This window comes from Pleuronectes platessa, chromosome 23 (assembly GCF_947347685.1).
Source record: "Pleuronectes platessa chromosome 23, fPlePla1.1, whole genome shotgun sequence".
Classification (NCBI taxonomy): Eukaryota; Metazoa; Chordata; class Actinopteri; order Pleuronectiformes; family Pleuronectidae; genus Pleuronectes; species Pleuronectes platessa.
In genome coordinates, this window is record NC_070648.1 from 9,321,182 (window position 1) to 9,335,612 (window position 14,431).

Consider the following 14,431-nt stretch of genomic DNA (forward strand, 5'->3'; position numbering starts at 1 on the left):
TTTCAGTTTTTTCACAGCTTTCCCCCCCGCTAGGCTCAGATGTAGGGAAACCCAAACAGGACATTTCACACTTAGGAGCAGTTAAATGAGCTGAAGAGGGGATGTGGCTCAGTGGTTGGAGCCCCCGGCTGCTGCACCGCTGTGTGGCTGTGGCTCACCATGCAGACTGGATGGTTTTCTAATTGCAGCACTGATGTTTAATGAAGTGTACAAACATTTTCCCGGGATGCAAACACAGATATAAACCAGGACTAAGTTACAGACTAATCCATTCGATACAAATATAATTCAGCATCTGCAAATCTGCAAGAGTTACGTGAAATTAGAATCTGAATTGGGAAAAATATAGACTGTGAGTCAAGACTTAATCTTCATCAGGTGAAAAAAGACACACACTTCTGCGCATTTGCCAGTCAAGTTTTATTTCATCTTGGAAGGGGGGGGGGGGGGGGGGGGGGGGGAAGAAAAGTTTGGTCTTTGTAAACATCTATATCATTTTTCGTGTCATGTCATTTTTCTGCGTTTAAAAATACTTAAACTCTGTACTACGACATTTTCCAACATCAACACTGTATTTCAGAATGAGTTGAATTCATGCATCGACACACTAATGGATGGAATGATATGAAGTCCCCACACACACACATTCACACACACAGACACACACTCATCTTAATTTGTAGTACTCTGAGGGATTTTTTTTTTTTTTTTACAAAACAAGTCACCTTAACAACACAAAACAATGAAATACACCAAAAAGTCAGATAATATAACAATAATAAAATAAATGGACAAAGTATAATACCAATTATTTATATCAAAAGCACTTTGTGACCTCATAAATAGGACTGAGTGATAAGTTAAAAATAAAAATTACAGAGTAAAGTGATAAAACAAAGATTTGTAAGGGAGATAGCGACAGATATTGAGAGAGAGGGAGGGAGCAAGGAAAGAAACATGCTGATCAATATGAAGAGGCTGGTTCTCACACACACACACACACATACGCAAATGTGGCCAAGCACAAACATGTGAATACTTTTCTCAATGACTTTATTTAATATTACCTGTATTCAGAAACCAAATCATTTAAAAGTCCGAACAATAATAACCAGCAGCGACAGCTCTAAAGACGTGACCTCATCACTGGGTTATAACCGCCTGACAATGTTCATAATGTTAATGCATGTTCTGCTGGTGGGCTCCACAATGTGAGGGCAATCTAAGTGTTGAATATTAAAGAACAACATTATAATATAAGTAATTATCTGAATAAATGCAGGACAAATAAATACTGTTAACATGACATTGTGAAATAATTCAAGAGAAAAGATGGAATATCAGAACCATGTAGTTAATTCTTGTGCGCACACACACACACATACAAATAAACACACACACACACACACACAGACACACAGCAATCCAATTTCCGAACATTTTGGCATCTCATTCATTAAACTAGCGTATGGGACTCAGCCAGCGACTGCGACTCACAGGTGAGCCCTTATATGAGATTACTACACCAACACACACACACACACACACGCATGGACACACAATGCATGTAGGCGTGAACACAATAGTCACATGCAAGCGAGGGGAGATGAGAACTACACGCTGTATGATGAGGAACATGTGTTGATAATCACCTGCAGAGAGAGACAATGAACGAGAAACTATGGTGTCACAGTCAATGACAAAAAAGGGCAAGCAGGACAAGTAAGACACGCACACGCCTCACACACACACTCACACACACACACACACACACACACACACACACACACACACACATACCGGCAACAGTCAAGAAGACAACGGCTTGCGGATAGATGGTCACTAAGCAACAGGCAAGAGGCTAAAAATACGGTTGCATTTCTACACTCAGTTAGCATGCACACGCATAAAGACACACAAAGACACACACACACACACATACACTCAGCTCTCCTCCAGCAAAAGGCTTATCAACCTTTAAAAAGACGACATGTCTAAATCAGTCCTAGTGTTCCTGTGGCGTCAGCGGCACCGTGGTCCCGCCCACTCGTTCTTTAACTGGCAACTGCTACACAGACGCTTAAGTCATTGAGAAAAGCCGTCGGGCCCGGCGGGCGTCTCTGGCGTCTCCGTGGGCCGGGAGCCAAGACAACATGTGTGTCGTGTCAAAACCGACTGATGACCTCTTTCGTTTCGGCTCTCGCTCGAAACAGCGTGCGTGAGAGAAATAGAGCGGGTGAGAGGATCTGGGGTTTTAGTCTGAATACATCTAACGTCACGTCAGCATCCAGGGCCGAAGCTACTACTGACAAATCGGAGGTGGTTTCCTGTTTATTTGGATATTTAGAGATTCTACGATTAAACCTTAATGGAGGCAATTGGGAAACTTCAATCGGATTTCACTGCCAGACACTGAAACCATAGTAGCATTACACTTCCTGTTGACATCCCAACTTCTCGAACTTTCTTTTTGCTGTCACGGCCAATCCTTTTCAAAGAGGGGTTAGTCGCGCTGAGGGAGGCCTGGACCTCGGCATTTAAAAAAGCCTTGCTACGCTCCTGCTAGCAGCTAACATGCTTTAGTTTCGCTAGGAGCTCAAGGCCAGCTCTTCTGTGAGAACTTATTTCCAGACAGCGATGTTAACTAAGACGATCCTTTAATATAGGGCAAGAGCAATATGGCAGTTGTCTAAACTCCTTTCATCAGGGAATAGAGGCTGTTTCTGGCTGGAAAACAGGCGTTTTAAAGAATCGCAGAAATCTTCATTGTTTCCTAGCTGTCAGAAAGCGAAGGTAACGGCTGTGAAATTTTAGGACGGGAGGAAAATGCGTACAGACGTTGTCACCCCCATGGATCGATGCCCCTACGCTCTAAATCCCTCATTTTTCTCATATGTGCACAAGCGTCGACCTTGACGAGGCGGCGTCAGACAAGCCGGTGTCTGTTAATCCCGGTCACGGCTGAGCACACTTTGTAAACACGGCTTTTTCCATCGGGCTGAAAGCATCCGGTAATTTGAGCATATTTTACAGGCGGGCATGGTGGGCAGGTAAATTCTAGTTCTCACTCCTCTTTTCTCTTCTTCGTGAACAGGAGTAAAACAGAGAAAACAGGCATAATTATTGTTTTCTCTCGAGAGGTCTATCCTTGAAGTTTTCAATCGGCATCGGGGGGCAGCCGAGAGGAAAACAAACAAAAGCTTTTTTTCCTTCCTTGCTGTCGTTATAACAATGCTTTAATAATGATCTGCACTGACAGGCCGTATGCCGTCCCTTCTGTGCAGCTGCAGTCTGTAACCCTAGGGCCCGACAGGAGGAGTAACACAAACATGATGTTAATGTGGCCTCGACACTAACTCATACCTCTTTACCACTGGAAGTATGCGCAGGTTAAATCCAAGAGAAAAGGCGAATGACTCCTCTCCGATTGCCAGTGGAGGAGTTTGCCCTTCAGGTGTTTCCCCCCCCCCCCGAGTGTCGCGTTAGATGTCGGAAAAACTGAGGCGCTCTCAAATTAGCAAGTTCCTTCTCTACTACAGAGTCATTGTGGAGTGAATACCAATAGAATCCATTCCCATTGCAGACAGAAGCCAGACGTTAGCAGGAGTTAGTGGTTTTCTTATGACCAGTGGAAATGGGGGCTACGGACAAACAAATACAAAACAGATGATTTCATATCATATATGTGGCATAAAACTATAGTTTCCAGCCAATTGGAGTTTCACTTTTTACACACACCATGCCTGGATCAATTCAACTTTCACGAAAACAAAATAAATAGCACAGATTTCTGATAAAGGACGCACACCCATAAAAAAATACCTGTGGTTCGAGCATGTTCAGCTGTGATGAGGATTGAAATGCACCTGTTCTTTACAACCACAGCCTGTGGGAACCGCACACGGACAAACAATGGCTCTCTACCTGTGTGGTGATCTGTGACAATGTTCTTCCATCAAATCTTTGGATAACAGAGACTGGTGTTTTTTCTGGAGTACAAAGAAACGTCCCAATGTTACAACACCTGCGGAACAAGACACGATATTTCAGAGCTGCCATGCGTTTTCCCTCGGAGCACCCGACCTCTCTCTCTCTCCGTCTGTGAGTCATCTCTGCTTTTATGTTTCTCCGACGACGGATTTTCCTCAAAACTTCTCCTTGAACTGAAAAAAGGGTGCGAGGGCATTTCTCGTCTTCCTCCGGGGGGGGGGGGGGGGGGGGTTCTCTCACAAAGAGAGCGACGTAACATAAATGGGATATCAATGTCTTTAAATGTCTCTTTTATCATCATGTACAACTAGAAACACAAGGATGTAGTTATTCATCATCAAGGTCACAGACAGTTGTGATTGGTCCTTCTTGTAACATCAGTTCCTGCTTTGCTCAAGCTGTCCGGGGATTGGTGGAGTGTAAACCTCACAGCGTGTGGTGCACAATGCTCCGTCACTGCAGGACACAAAGATCTCATGAGGCGGAACTTTGACGCCACTCTTCAAATGTTTTGTCCTTTTTTCACCATCCTCCATTTCTTCCCCCGGCGCGAAACCAGCATGTCAACTCTCCTCCTCCTCGTAAATCTATCTCGTCATATACTGTATTAATACTTTTGTTTTTACAATTGCACGGTAACAACATCAACACGTGACGCCATTGAAAATGTAAGAAAAAAAATGGGGGGTGGGGGGGCATTTCTGTTAACGAGATGGTTGGCGTTAAGAGGGGGGGGGGGGGGAGGGATTGGCTCGCTTAAAAAAGAGGCTCGGTGCGTGGTGACTACGGCGTTTCATTATCACAACTTTAAGACAAGATCCTACAGGGGGAGGTAAGAGTAAGGCAAGAGGGAGGGGGGGAGGAGTGTGTAGAGTCTGCGTTTGTGGGTGTTTGTCGGTGTGGAGGGATGGGAGTGTGCTGTGTGTGTGTGTGTGTGTGTTTGTGTGTGTTTGTGGGATGAAGCACAGTGTATTCAAGAAGAGATGGAATAAAGAAAAACAAAAGGTTGTCAGCTCTCAAGTTGTCTTCTGTTGCAGAATCAGTGTATATATAATTGTTTGTGTGTGTGTGTGTGTGTGTGTGCGTGTGAGTGTGTGTGTGTGGCTGTGTGTGTGTGTGTGTTGGCAGAAGAGAGGTTAAAAGTCATAAGTCACTGATAGAACTGGATTGTAGTGGGCATCATGGGAGAATCCAACTGTTCCCACAACAAGGAGACACAGTTGCGACACAGGGAGCGAGGGTAAGTGAGGAGGGGGGTGTGGAGTATTCTTGCCAATCTATTCTTCTTTTCTCTCATCTCTCCATTCATGTTGTACAGACTTTCAATTTGATTTAGTTTTGCTGCCTCTCTCGTCCTCCCCCCCCCCACACACATGTTCCCATTCAGAGCCTGGCTGCGTCTTCTTCTCTCCTACTGGTTTGGCAGTATACTGGAACAAAAAGTGCTCTTTAAACCCTTTTAATATCGATGCTTTAATCCTTTTTAATTTAGAGGGTCGGTGTATCCTGGAAGTTTGGGTTGGGTCTCCATGTCTAAAAGAGGCTTTTATGCTAAAAACAATATTTAGTTTGGACATTCTCAGGAGCTTTTAATCAAGGTTAACTCTCAAATTTATTCAAAAGGAAATGTGTAGATCTGCTAATTCTATAAAAACTACCATCCCAGAACCAGCTCTATTTCCTTCCTGTGTTTGAACATTCCTTCCTCCCTCCTTCTCTCTCTCTTCATATTGGCAGTGGGTCTCTCTCCCTCCCCCCTGGCTCCTCTCCGTTTAAAACTGTGGTAAATGGCAGTAGGCCTCCAGTGAAGCCAGCAGGATGTAAATGAGCCACATCGAGAAGAATATGAGCGACGTGACCAACTTGCAAGTCCGCGGCCCGCCCAGCTCCCCGCCGGCCACCGCCGCCCGCCGCCGGTACAGCAGTATCAACACGCAGACCACGGCCATGATGGTGAAGAGGGTGACGGAGAAGGCCAGGTTCCCCGGGTCCACCTTGAACGGTTTGCCCCTGAAGCGCCAGACGACGGCGGCCAGGGTCCACGCCACGCCGATGCCCAGGAAGACGTTGACGGCGTTGGAGCCCGTGACGTTGCCGATGGAGGCGTCGGCATACTGGTCCTGGATGGCGGCGACTTTGCTGGCGAATGTGTCTGAATGGGAAAGACAGAATATTTACAATATAAATGAAGTGAAGCCAATGGTTCGAGTGAGACATTTCAATGATGGTGTAACTTCTGAGAAGAGACTTGTGGTCGATATGCTGTTACTTCACCCAGACTTTCTCAAGCGGTACATTATCATGAACTCCTCCACCATCATCATAATTGTTGTTGTCAGAAGCTCTCGATTCCTCTAGTGGATAAGCGGCTGAAAAACCGTGCCAACATGAAGGATGCATGGAAGCATGTGTGAAGTGACATCGTTTGAAACGCTCGTCCTTCTTTTTGTGCATATAGGCAGCATAAATTAGCCTTCACACATTTTTTTTTCATTTTTTTTTTAATTAGGTTGGGACTTCAAACTAATTAATAACTCTACAGCTAAAGCAGTGTATGAACAAGGCAAAATACATGAAAACACTCCCAAGGTCAGAACAACACAGTTTAATAATGTAAAGCAACGGTATGGAATTATTATGTGACAAATGTTTTATGTTTTGCTCTTTCACAGCCACTGAGGAAATGGCCTCAAGGTAACATACAGTATGAAAGTGGCCATACACACACACACACACACACACAGATGTAAATTGTGCCCCCTGATTTAGAAAACTTGGGTTACACTATTATGTAATTTACCCAAAATAGCTAATCCTGTGAAATCTTACATGTAAGTATTACTAATGACAATTTTCCCTTCCAGTTACATCCAAAAGGATTATTCATAATTTCTATCCATGTTCTCGAACTAATACATATAAATCAGATTATTTTCCAGGATAGTCATAACTCATGCCTTCCTGGAATCTGCACTTGTATTTTCCCCATCATGGAACAGATGTAATAAATGCTGCGGGCGTACACGAGTGAAGCTCTTTGGTGGGAGGAAGATTCGGATAAAAAAAAAAAGAGGCAGAGACTCCACAACTGAGTTGGCAGGAAACACCAGGGAAACAGCTGCCAGTTATTGTGCGCCTGTCTTGGCTTATTTCTATTTTTAGAAGGGCTGGCGAGATGAGTCTCAATTCTCATTTCAATGTCAGCGGGTTTAATCGAAATTCATGAAAATTATCCCCCAAACTTTTCTTTCTTCTGGGCAGTCCTGCTGGTGACAGACCACACAAAAGAAATGAAAAGCGGGGCGCGTGTTGTTGACACACAGGCACATGAGCTGTGGGTTTTAATCTGAGTGATGAAGCTGCAAGTGACAACTCCGAAGATCGTAGCCAAATTTAGAAACCCGCGTCCTCACGGTTTTCCCTCTTAAACAGCCAGAAGCATTTAAGGGTTCAGAGCGTTCAGAGCAAGCCTCCGATCGGCGTTTGCCTCTAATTGCCTGAATCTGCAAATCTGGTGTAAATTGGCTTGATAATCCTCGAGTGCGTCTCCGATGTAATAATGCAGATATGCTTTTATAAAATCCGGAGGAGGGGCACATCAGAGACTGGGAGAAGCTGTGGTTAATGTTTCCAACAACTTTGAAGATCACGATCACACAAACACACTCGGGAACGCACACCCTCAGTGGAAGTTATAATAACCCGCCGGACTTGTCGCACACAAACTTGCATCACCTTGGTCGAGCGTGGTTTTTCACCCACGCACACACCTGGGGTATGATGGATGATACAATCGTGGAAACAAACCAACCCTGTAACACAACAACCCTATAAGAGGATAGAAGAGAGGGAGTGTGAAGACGGAGCTAAGAGAGCAAGCGGTACAGATAAGTGAGGTGGAATACAAGAGGGTGAGGGAAGAACAGATAAAGGACTGGGAAAGAAAGTCAATGTGATGAAACAAAGCAGAATAGAAGAGATTCAGAGATAGAAAACGAGAAAAAGAAAAACCACAACGCAGACAAAGCATCGTCAGTGTGTCTTGTGACAGGCCACACACACTAATGGATATCAAGCCTCCAATTCCAACACACAATATAACACGGCTGTTGGAGGAATTGATTCAAACGCTAATTTCCAGAGACCTCGCACCAAGGCAGCAAAGTTATCACCTGCAAGAGTCGCAAAGGAGCTATTTCTATAAATCATACACCGGGGCTTCAATAAAACAGCTGACGAGAGGAAAGAAGGAGGGAATTGAATTAAAGCTCTGGGACGATGCGTCTCCGCCGGGTGGAGACAGACTCAGGCTGAGGGCTCTGATGGAGCCGGGGTTTTACAATACAATTTTGATTTCCAAGCCTCCACACTGACGGCGGCTGCAAGTGAAATGAGATGGAGGAGAGAGGATCAGAGTCTGCTTTTATTTGTTTACTCACCTGTCTGTCACCTCAGATATTGGAGGTTAATATGCATCTGATTTTATGTATATTAACGGCTCGATTTTATTGTGAGGAAGCATAAATTACAATACTGCAGCTATTGTGTTATAGACACATCTGTGGAAACACCTTCTCAGCTTTAGGCTCCAGGGTGGAGATTCTCCCTGGCAAAAGCGAAATGGCGTGTTGAGAGCAGGCAATGCTGAGAGATCCCTTAAAATCTAAAATGGCTAACTAGCTTCCGGTTGGACCGCTGAAGCGAGCTAGCTTTACCAAGACTTGTTGAGTCATCAGCAGCCGTTATATGAAGGAGGATGTTTATCCTGCAGTAGCTGTTATCCTGTTGTAACAATAGACTGTGTATAAGAATGGACGACATGTCAGCTTCCAAAAAGTTAACGTTTTTAAATCGTCCCCTGGTGGCTGCCTGCAGTAGAGGTCATAAATCCTCCTCCATGTTAGTGCACAGGACTTGGATCAATTTCAAAAGTTGTAGGAGTACAAGCATTTAGTTAGTTTGAACCCGGTGTTTCAGAATGTCAAATAATAAATGCATATAATGTATATTCACACTATGTACAAATATAATTATTCACCTGGCACTGATGTTCCCAGCGCCACAAACACCACGGCGGTCACAGAATCCTTCAGTCCTATCGTGCAGCCGAAGTGCGACGCCAGATCGCCGGTGACTGCCGTCAGGCAGCCGATAAGTGATATCGAGACGAAGAAGCAGGCCCAGCCGTTCCAGTACTCAGTGGGCGGGACGAAGGCGAACAGCACCTTCCAGAAGACGGTGAGGAAGTGCATGATGTAGTCGAAGCAGGACGGCAGCCGCTCCTCGCCGCTCTCCTCCTCGTCGTCATCGCCTTTCAGGGAGAAGGCAAAAAGAGCAGTGAGATACATTGAAAAGACAGGACGAGACAGGGGAGTGGGGGGGGGAAAGGAGACAGGCGGTTTAGGATTGACTAAGAAGGACATATTCAATTATGGAGTGGATCTGAATAAACGGGCGTATAATTGTTTTTTTCTGATGTGAGAGAGGGCTTTAGCCTTGGCAGAGGTATGTACTCTCCTAATTAAAAATTAAACTTCAACAAACTCTTGTCAAGAGAAAGAAAAAATGTGTAACTCCCTTTAAAGGACAAAAAAACAAAACGTTCTTCCAATATAGTGTTATCAGAGGAGAAAATGGTGAAAGCTGTGAATAGATAAGTCATAAATTAAAATACAAACGCTGACTAAAACCTTTAGAAAATGTGAGAGTTACCTGCACTGACAGTAACGGCATTGACAAACTGCTCCCTCCAGCTGCTGCTCCCCACCACCAAGGCCAGGTTTGTCTTCTTGATCAGCTTATCTACCGTACTCTACACACACACACATGCGCACACACACACACACAAACATAAGAAAACATGCAAGTGGATACAAATGAGGCAGAAGGGAAAACACACAACCCTCAAGTGGTTAATTCACTCGCAGCCACACAGATAGAGGAAAATGCTGATTTCATGCCTTTCAATTAGCTTCCACGCTTCTATGATCTACGGAAAAAATCTGTTTTTCATAACGCTGAGAATTAGAGGTATAGGATGAGCTAATTAATACGATGCTGTGAAATTGAAAGTTCCACTGATGCCCCCTGTGAAATCTAGGGGAAAGCCTTCGGGCAAACCAGCTGAGGTTGTTTTATATTCAAAGCAGCGAGGAAGAGGAGTGATAAAAGATGTTGATGCAAAACAGCTTACAGCAGCTACGGAGCATCGCACCAGCAGTCATTATCATAACTCAGCTGACAGGGCTTTGAGGGGAGAAAAGCCTGCCCTGTTTACAATCTAATATGTGAAAGGCACCATCGAAAAAAAGCCCACCACAATATCAGCACTTTCAATAAGAGAAGAGATTGTTATGTATTGTCCAATACAGGGACGTGCACAGACATTTTGAGTGCCATTGCTCTAACCTGAATAGAAGACAACACCCCCACCCCCCATGCTTGATTAAGTTAGTACATCAGTGCAGACAGGATATTATTTCCTGTTGAACTATTTCAACTCTGTCATCTGTCTGATGCAAAGGACAATATTTAATCCTTGAAAGTAAACGTAATAAATCACTTTGCACATCATGTAAAGCAATTTTTGTGACACACGTCTGGACAGTCTCACAAAAATCACTTTGCATTATTAAAAAAATATATTTTATGACTGGGTGCTATGGTGATTTAATTTGCTCAAACTTGAACTACTATAAGTTTGCTCATATATATGCAGCTCCTATAATAACAGGTTTTGTCTTCAGATGGGCAGCTCAGTTTAAGTGGGCAAACAGGAAGTTGCCCAGGCAGCTTTATCCCTATGCTGTGCACGCCCAAGGTCCAGTAGCAGATAGAAGAGGTAGCATAGCATGCAGAGGCAAATTAAAGAGGGAGAAAGATAGTTAACCTGTTGAGCTTTTGTCAAAAGCGTAGTTACTGCTCTCTGCATATGCACACACACACAAAATTGTAAAAATGGACAAATGAGCAAATTAAATGGTGAACAACACAAAACAGTATGATTGATGACATTTTAAGACAAACAAAAATGACAGATTACACAAAAACTCATATAGAAATTAGCAAAATAACAACTTATTCAAGGTAATGAAGGCTGAACATGGAAGGATCTCAAAATCACAACTGATCAAATTAAAATACACATTCAATAGCTGCAATATTCATTGAATGCCTATTGAAATGAGTTTTATTATTTACTGGTGGACTGTACCAGCACCTTTCCTTCTAAGGCCTGCTGTGTACTGGAACAAGATAACAGCTCACTTTGAATACATTATCTTTTGTCTTTTTGCATCATAATGACAAGCTTCTCATTAGAGACTCCATTACAAAATGAATCATTCATCCTCCCGACTGGAGCGGCTGACATTTACTTTAAGCCATTTTACAACTGATTTGCATTTCAAGTCAACTTTACTCTGTAGGTATTATTCCACCCGGCTGATTTGATGGAGACCAAACTGGTGGGTGTTGTTATTTCATCAAGACTTGAACTTTTTAACAGAGAGCTGCCAAGATAGATATACGACATTCACTCACATGTATTTTACAATAACCGAGAAGTAGACACACACACACACACACACACACACACACACACACACACTCACAAAAACTTACCTTGAACTCGTAGGACTCCTCTATGACCACTTCTACCTGCGTGTGTTCACCCAGACTGGGACAGCCCATCTTCGCCACCTCCTCGTCCTCTGCTCCCACTAACGGCTTGTTCTCATTGGAGTCGCCTGGGAGACCAGAGAGATGACTGGGTTAGTCATCGGTTGCCAAATAATGGTTTCACAGACTCGTCAACTATCGAGACCACTACTCAACATGGGGCTTCATAAAGACTGGTCATCTGTGGTCTTAGATCGTTACTGGCAAAGAGCAGTGGCAAAGCATCTACAGCCGATATGCTACAGGGGGCCAAGACATGTCATAGGCCAAGTTGTCATGCGTGACTTTAATGCCGGAGGTAAGCCCGCTCACACATACGTGAATGTGAATTACATATCGCTAGTCAAAGTGCATGAGAGTCATACTGGGGTTTGCCTCGCCACAGGAAGTGAATGTAATGAACCGGAGGTAAAGGTTCACCCCGACAAGTGACCGGCCCCATTTACTTGCTTATAAGTACGCATCATGGCTATCTTGCATATCCTGAGTCCTTTGGTGTGTCGGGACGGGTCAGTGAGATACAACACGCAGTTAGTAGTAATAACATTTACCACCATGCGCTTTCTTTGAGTTTCATCTCTCTTAAACACATTTAGTTGACATCTACCAAAATGCTGTAGTCGTGAATGCCTTAGTTGCTAACGCTAATATTCAAAAGCTGAAGTGCCACATGGGAATCCAAGCTATCAAGCATCCCCTGCTAATATAAATCTGCATACACAAGGAATTCTATCAATTTGACCCCTGAAACGACCTTCCCATATGCCTTTCTCACTCACTCAGTGACAGTCTTTAATACAGCCAGCTGTTATCAGTGCCGACCAGCTGTAAGTGAAAACACTGTACAGTGTGTTATACAGTGTGTTTGTGTGCGGCGGCTCAGTGTGTGTGTGTGTGTGTGTGTGTAAATGTCAGGCCAGCAGCTCAGTGTCATCAAATAATTACTTCTAATTATATTTCTCTGTAATGAAACATGCCCTCTTCATGTCTGACATCTAGAGTGTGGGCCCTGACGCCACCACCAAGAGTCTGTGTGCTGAGAAGGACAGAGATAAAAAATCAATTGTCGACCACTGTGGAGACTGAGGTTTGAAACTCGGCCTGTAACTGGAGGCTCCATTTAACACAACCACTGTTGTACACATGAAGGAGTCTGAAACCTTTTGAAATACCTCTGATGCTCGACTGGGAAAGAGTAGTGAGTAGCCAACTCCATGTTGGCAGGTGAACACAAGTGGCTGGCAGATTCATGTCTATTGGAACAAGCACTTGGCTATTCATGACCTCCAGAGAACAACAATGAAGGAGCAGGAGAAGAAGCATAGAAAGGGATCTTGGTTGGAACTACTGGCCCATAGAGTAAAGACAGAATAACTGTCCAATCTTGTGAGGAAGGACAAAGTGAGTAGTGGTCTGACCCTTAAAGCTGTGGGCCAGTATTGATTGAAAATCTGAAATTAAGTGACATTGTGCAAATACTATTGGACAATTTTTGGGTAAAGTAAAAATGCAAGAGTAGTCTTTAATGTCACTCTTTATAACACACAATGTTTATCATTTAATGGATGGTATCTTTAAAAACCACCACTACATCCCTGGACAGGAATCTTATAGATTTTGCAGATATTCTATTATAAGCCAGAGTTTTGGACAAATTGAGAAGTTGACGTGGTGATGACACTTGGGCAAAAAATGACAGCGTCACCACAGTTGTTATATTGCACCCTGAAGGGATGAGTGTCATATCCAAAGAAATTTCATGGCAGTCGACTCGATAGTAAAGACATTTCGCTGAAGACCACAAATGTCAAACTCTCAGTTGCAGTAAGGTGAGGGGATTAACCAGCCAGTGTTCTATCCGTCCTGTAGATGTTCAGCTTCATCCTTTAAATTGAATATCAATAAACAATGACCAACTAACACTGCTATCCCTGGAGTCACGTCACCAGTAAAACTGAAGAGACAGATGATACCATACTGTGCCAAGACAATATATTTCTACTGGGCTGAAGAGTATTTATAAATAAATAAATAGGATTATCCAATAATACATTTTTACCCTGCCCCTTAGAGATATCCTATGACCCTCCAGGTCGAGAACCAATGCTTAGATGTGTGCATCTATCCTGTTAATAACACAAAATACAATCCTAAGTGACCTGCTGGAGATAAGTGGCCTGTCTGCGCTAATGAGACTTTTTAAAGTTTCAACTAAAACTTCTTTGATTCTTAAAGAAACGTTAAAGGGCTTAGACGTTTTAGATTCAAATATTTTTAAGCTTTTTAGGTAATTACGCAGATTAAAACATGACAGGAGAGGAAACCGACAAAAATAGAACTTTAGGCTGGAATGAACTACTTATTGTTCATTCTGCAAATGTCTTGCTGCCTAGCTCAATGAAATCTTTACAGTTATGACCCCAGAACACAATGAGTTCATCGGGCTATTTATATACTGTAGGATATCACTTATTTATGTAAAGTCTAAGGCAAGAAAGTGAATCAAATACAGATTGGGACAGGTTATTTTTCTAGTGAGTTCCAACATAATATTATGACGATGTTGCTACGTTAATAATACTTCCATTTTGAGCCTGGTGCTTTTTAAAATCCAAGCCAGGTCCTTAGTGGTTCAAGTAAAATGTTTCCAAACTTAATCTGAGTTTAGTTTGGAGGCCTCAGGCAATCGATGCCGGTCTCGCCCTGTTTATAGGAGATAGGTGTGTAGGCGGCCTGGGACTCTGGTGGCAACGCTCAACAA

General features: G+C 43.4%; 1 protein-coding gene across 1 annotated transcript in view; it reads right to left on the reverse strand.

Moving 5' to 3' along the window:
- Positions 1-4,215: 4,215 nt before the first annotated feature.
- Positions 4,216-14,431, reverse strand: part of slc8a4b (solute carrier family 8 member 4b) — a 78,282-nt gene continuing 68,066 nt past the window's right edge. The window contains exons 13-16 of the mRNA XM_053415532.1: positions 11,614-11,738; positions 9,703-9,802; positions 9,029-9,301; positions 4,216-6,142 (exon numbers count right to left, since the gene is read on the reverse strand). Of these exons, the coding sequence (XP_053271507.1) occupies positions 5,763-6,142; positions 9,029-9,301; positions 9,703-9,802; positions 11,614-11,738 (878 nt within the window). The 3' untranslated portion in view covers positions 4,216-5,762. The remainder of the gene's footprint in view (positions 6,143-9,028; positions 9,302-9,702; positions 9,803-11,613; positions 11,739-14,431) is intronic.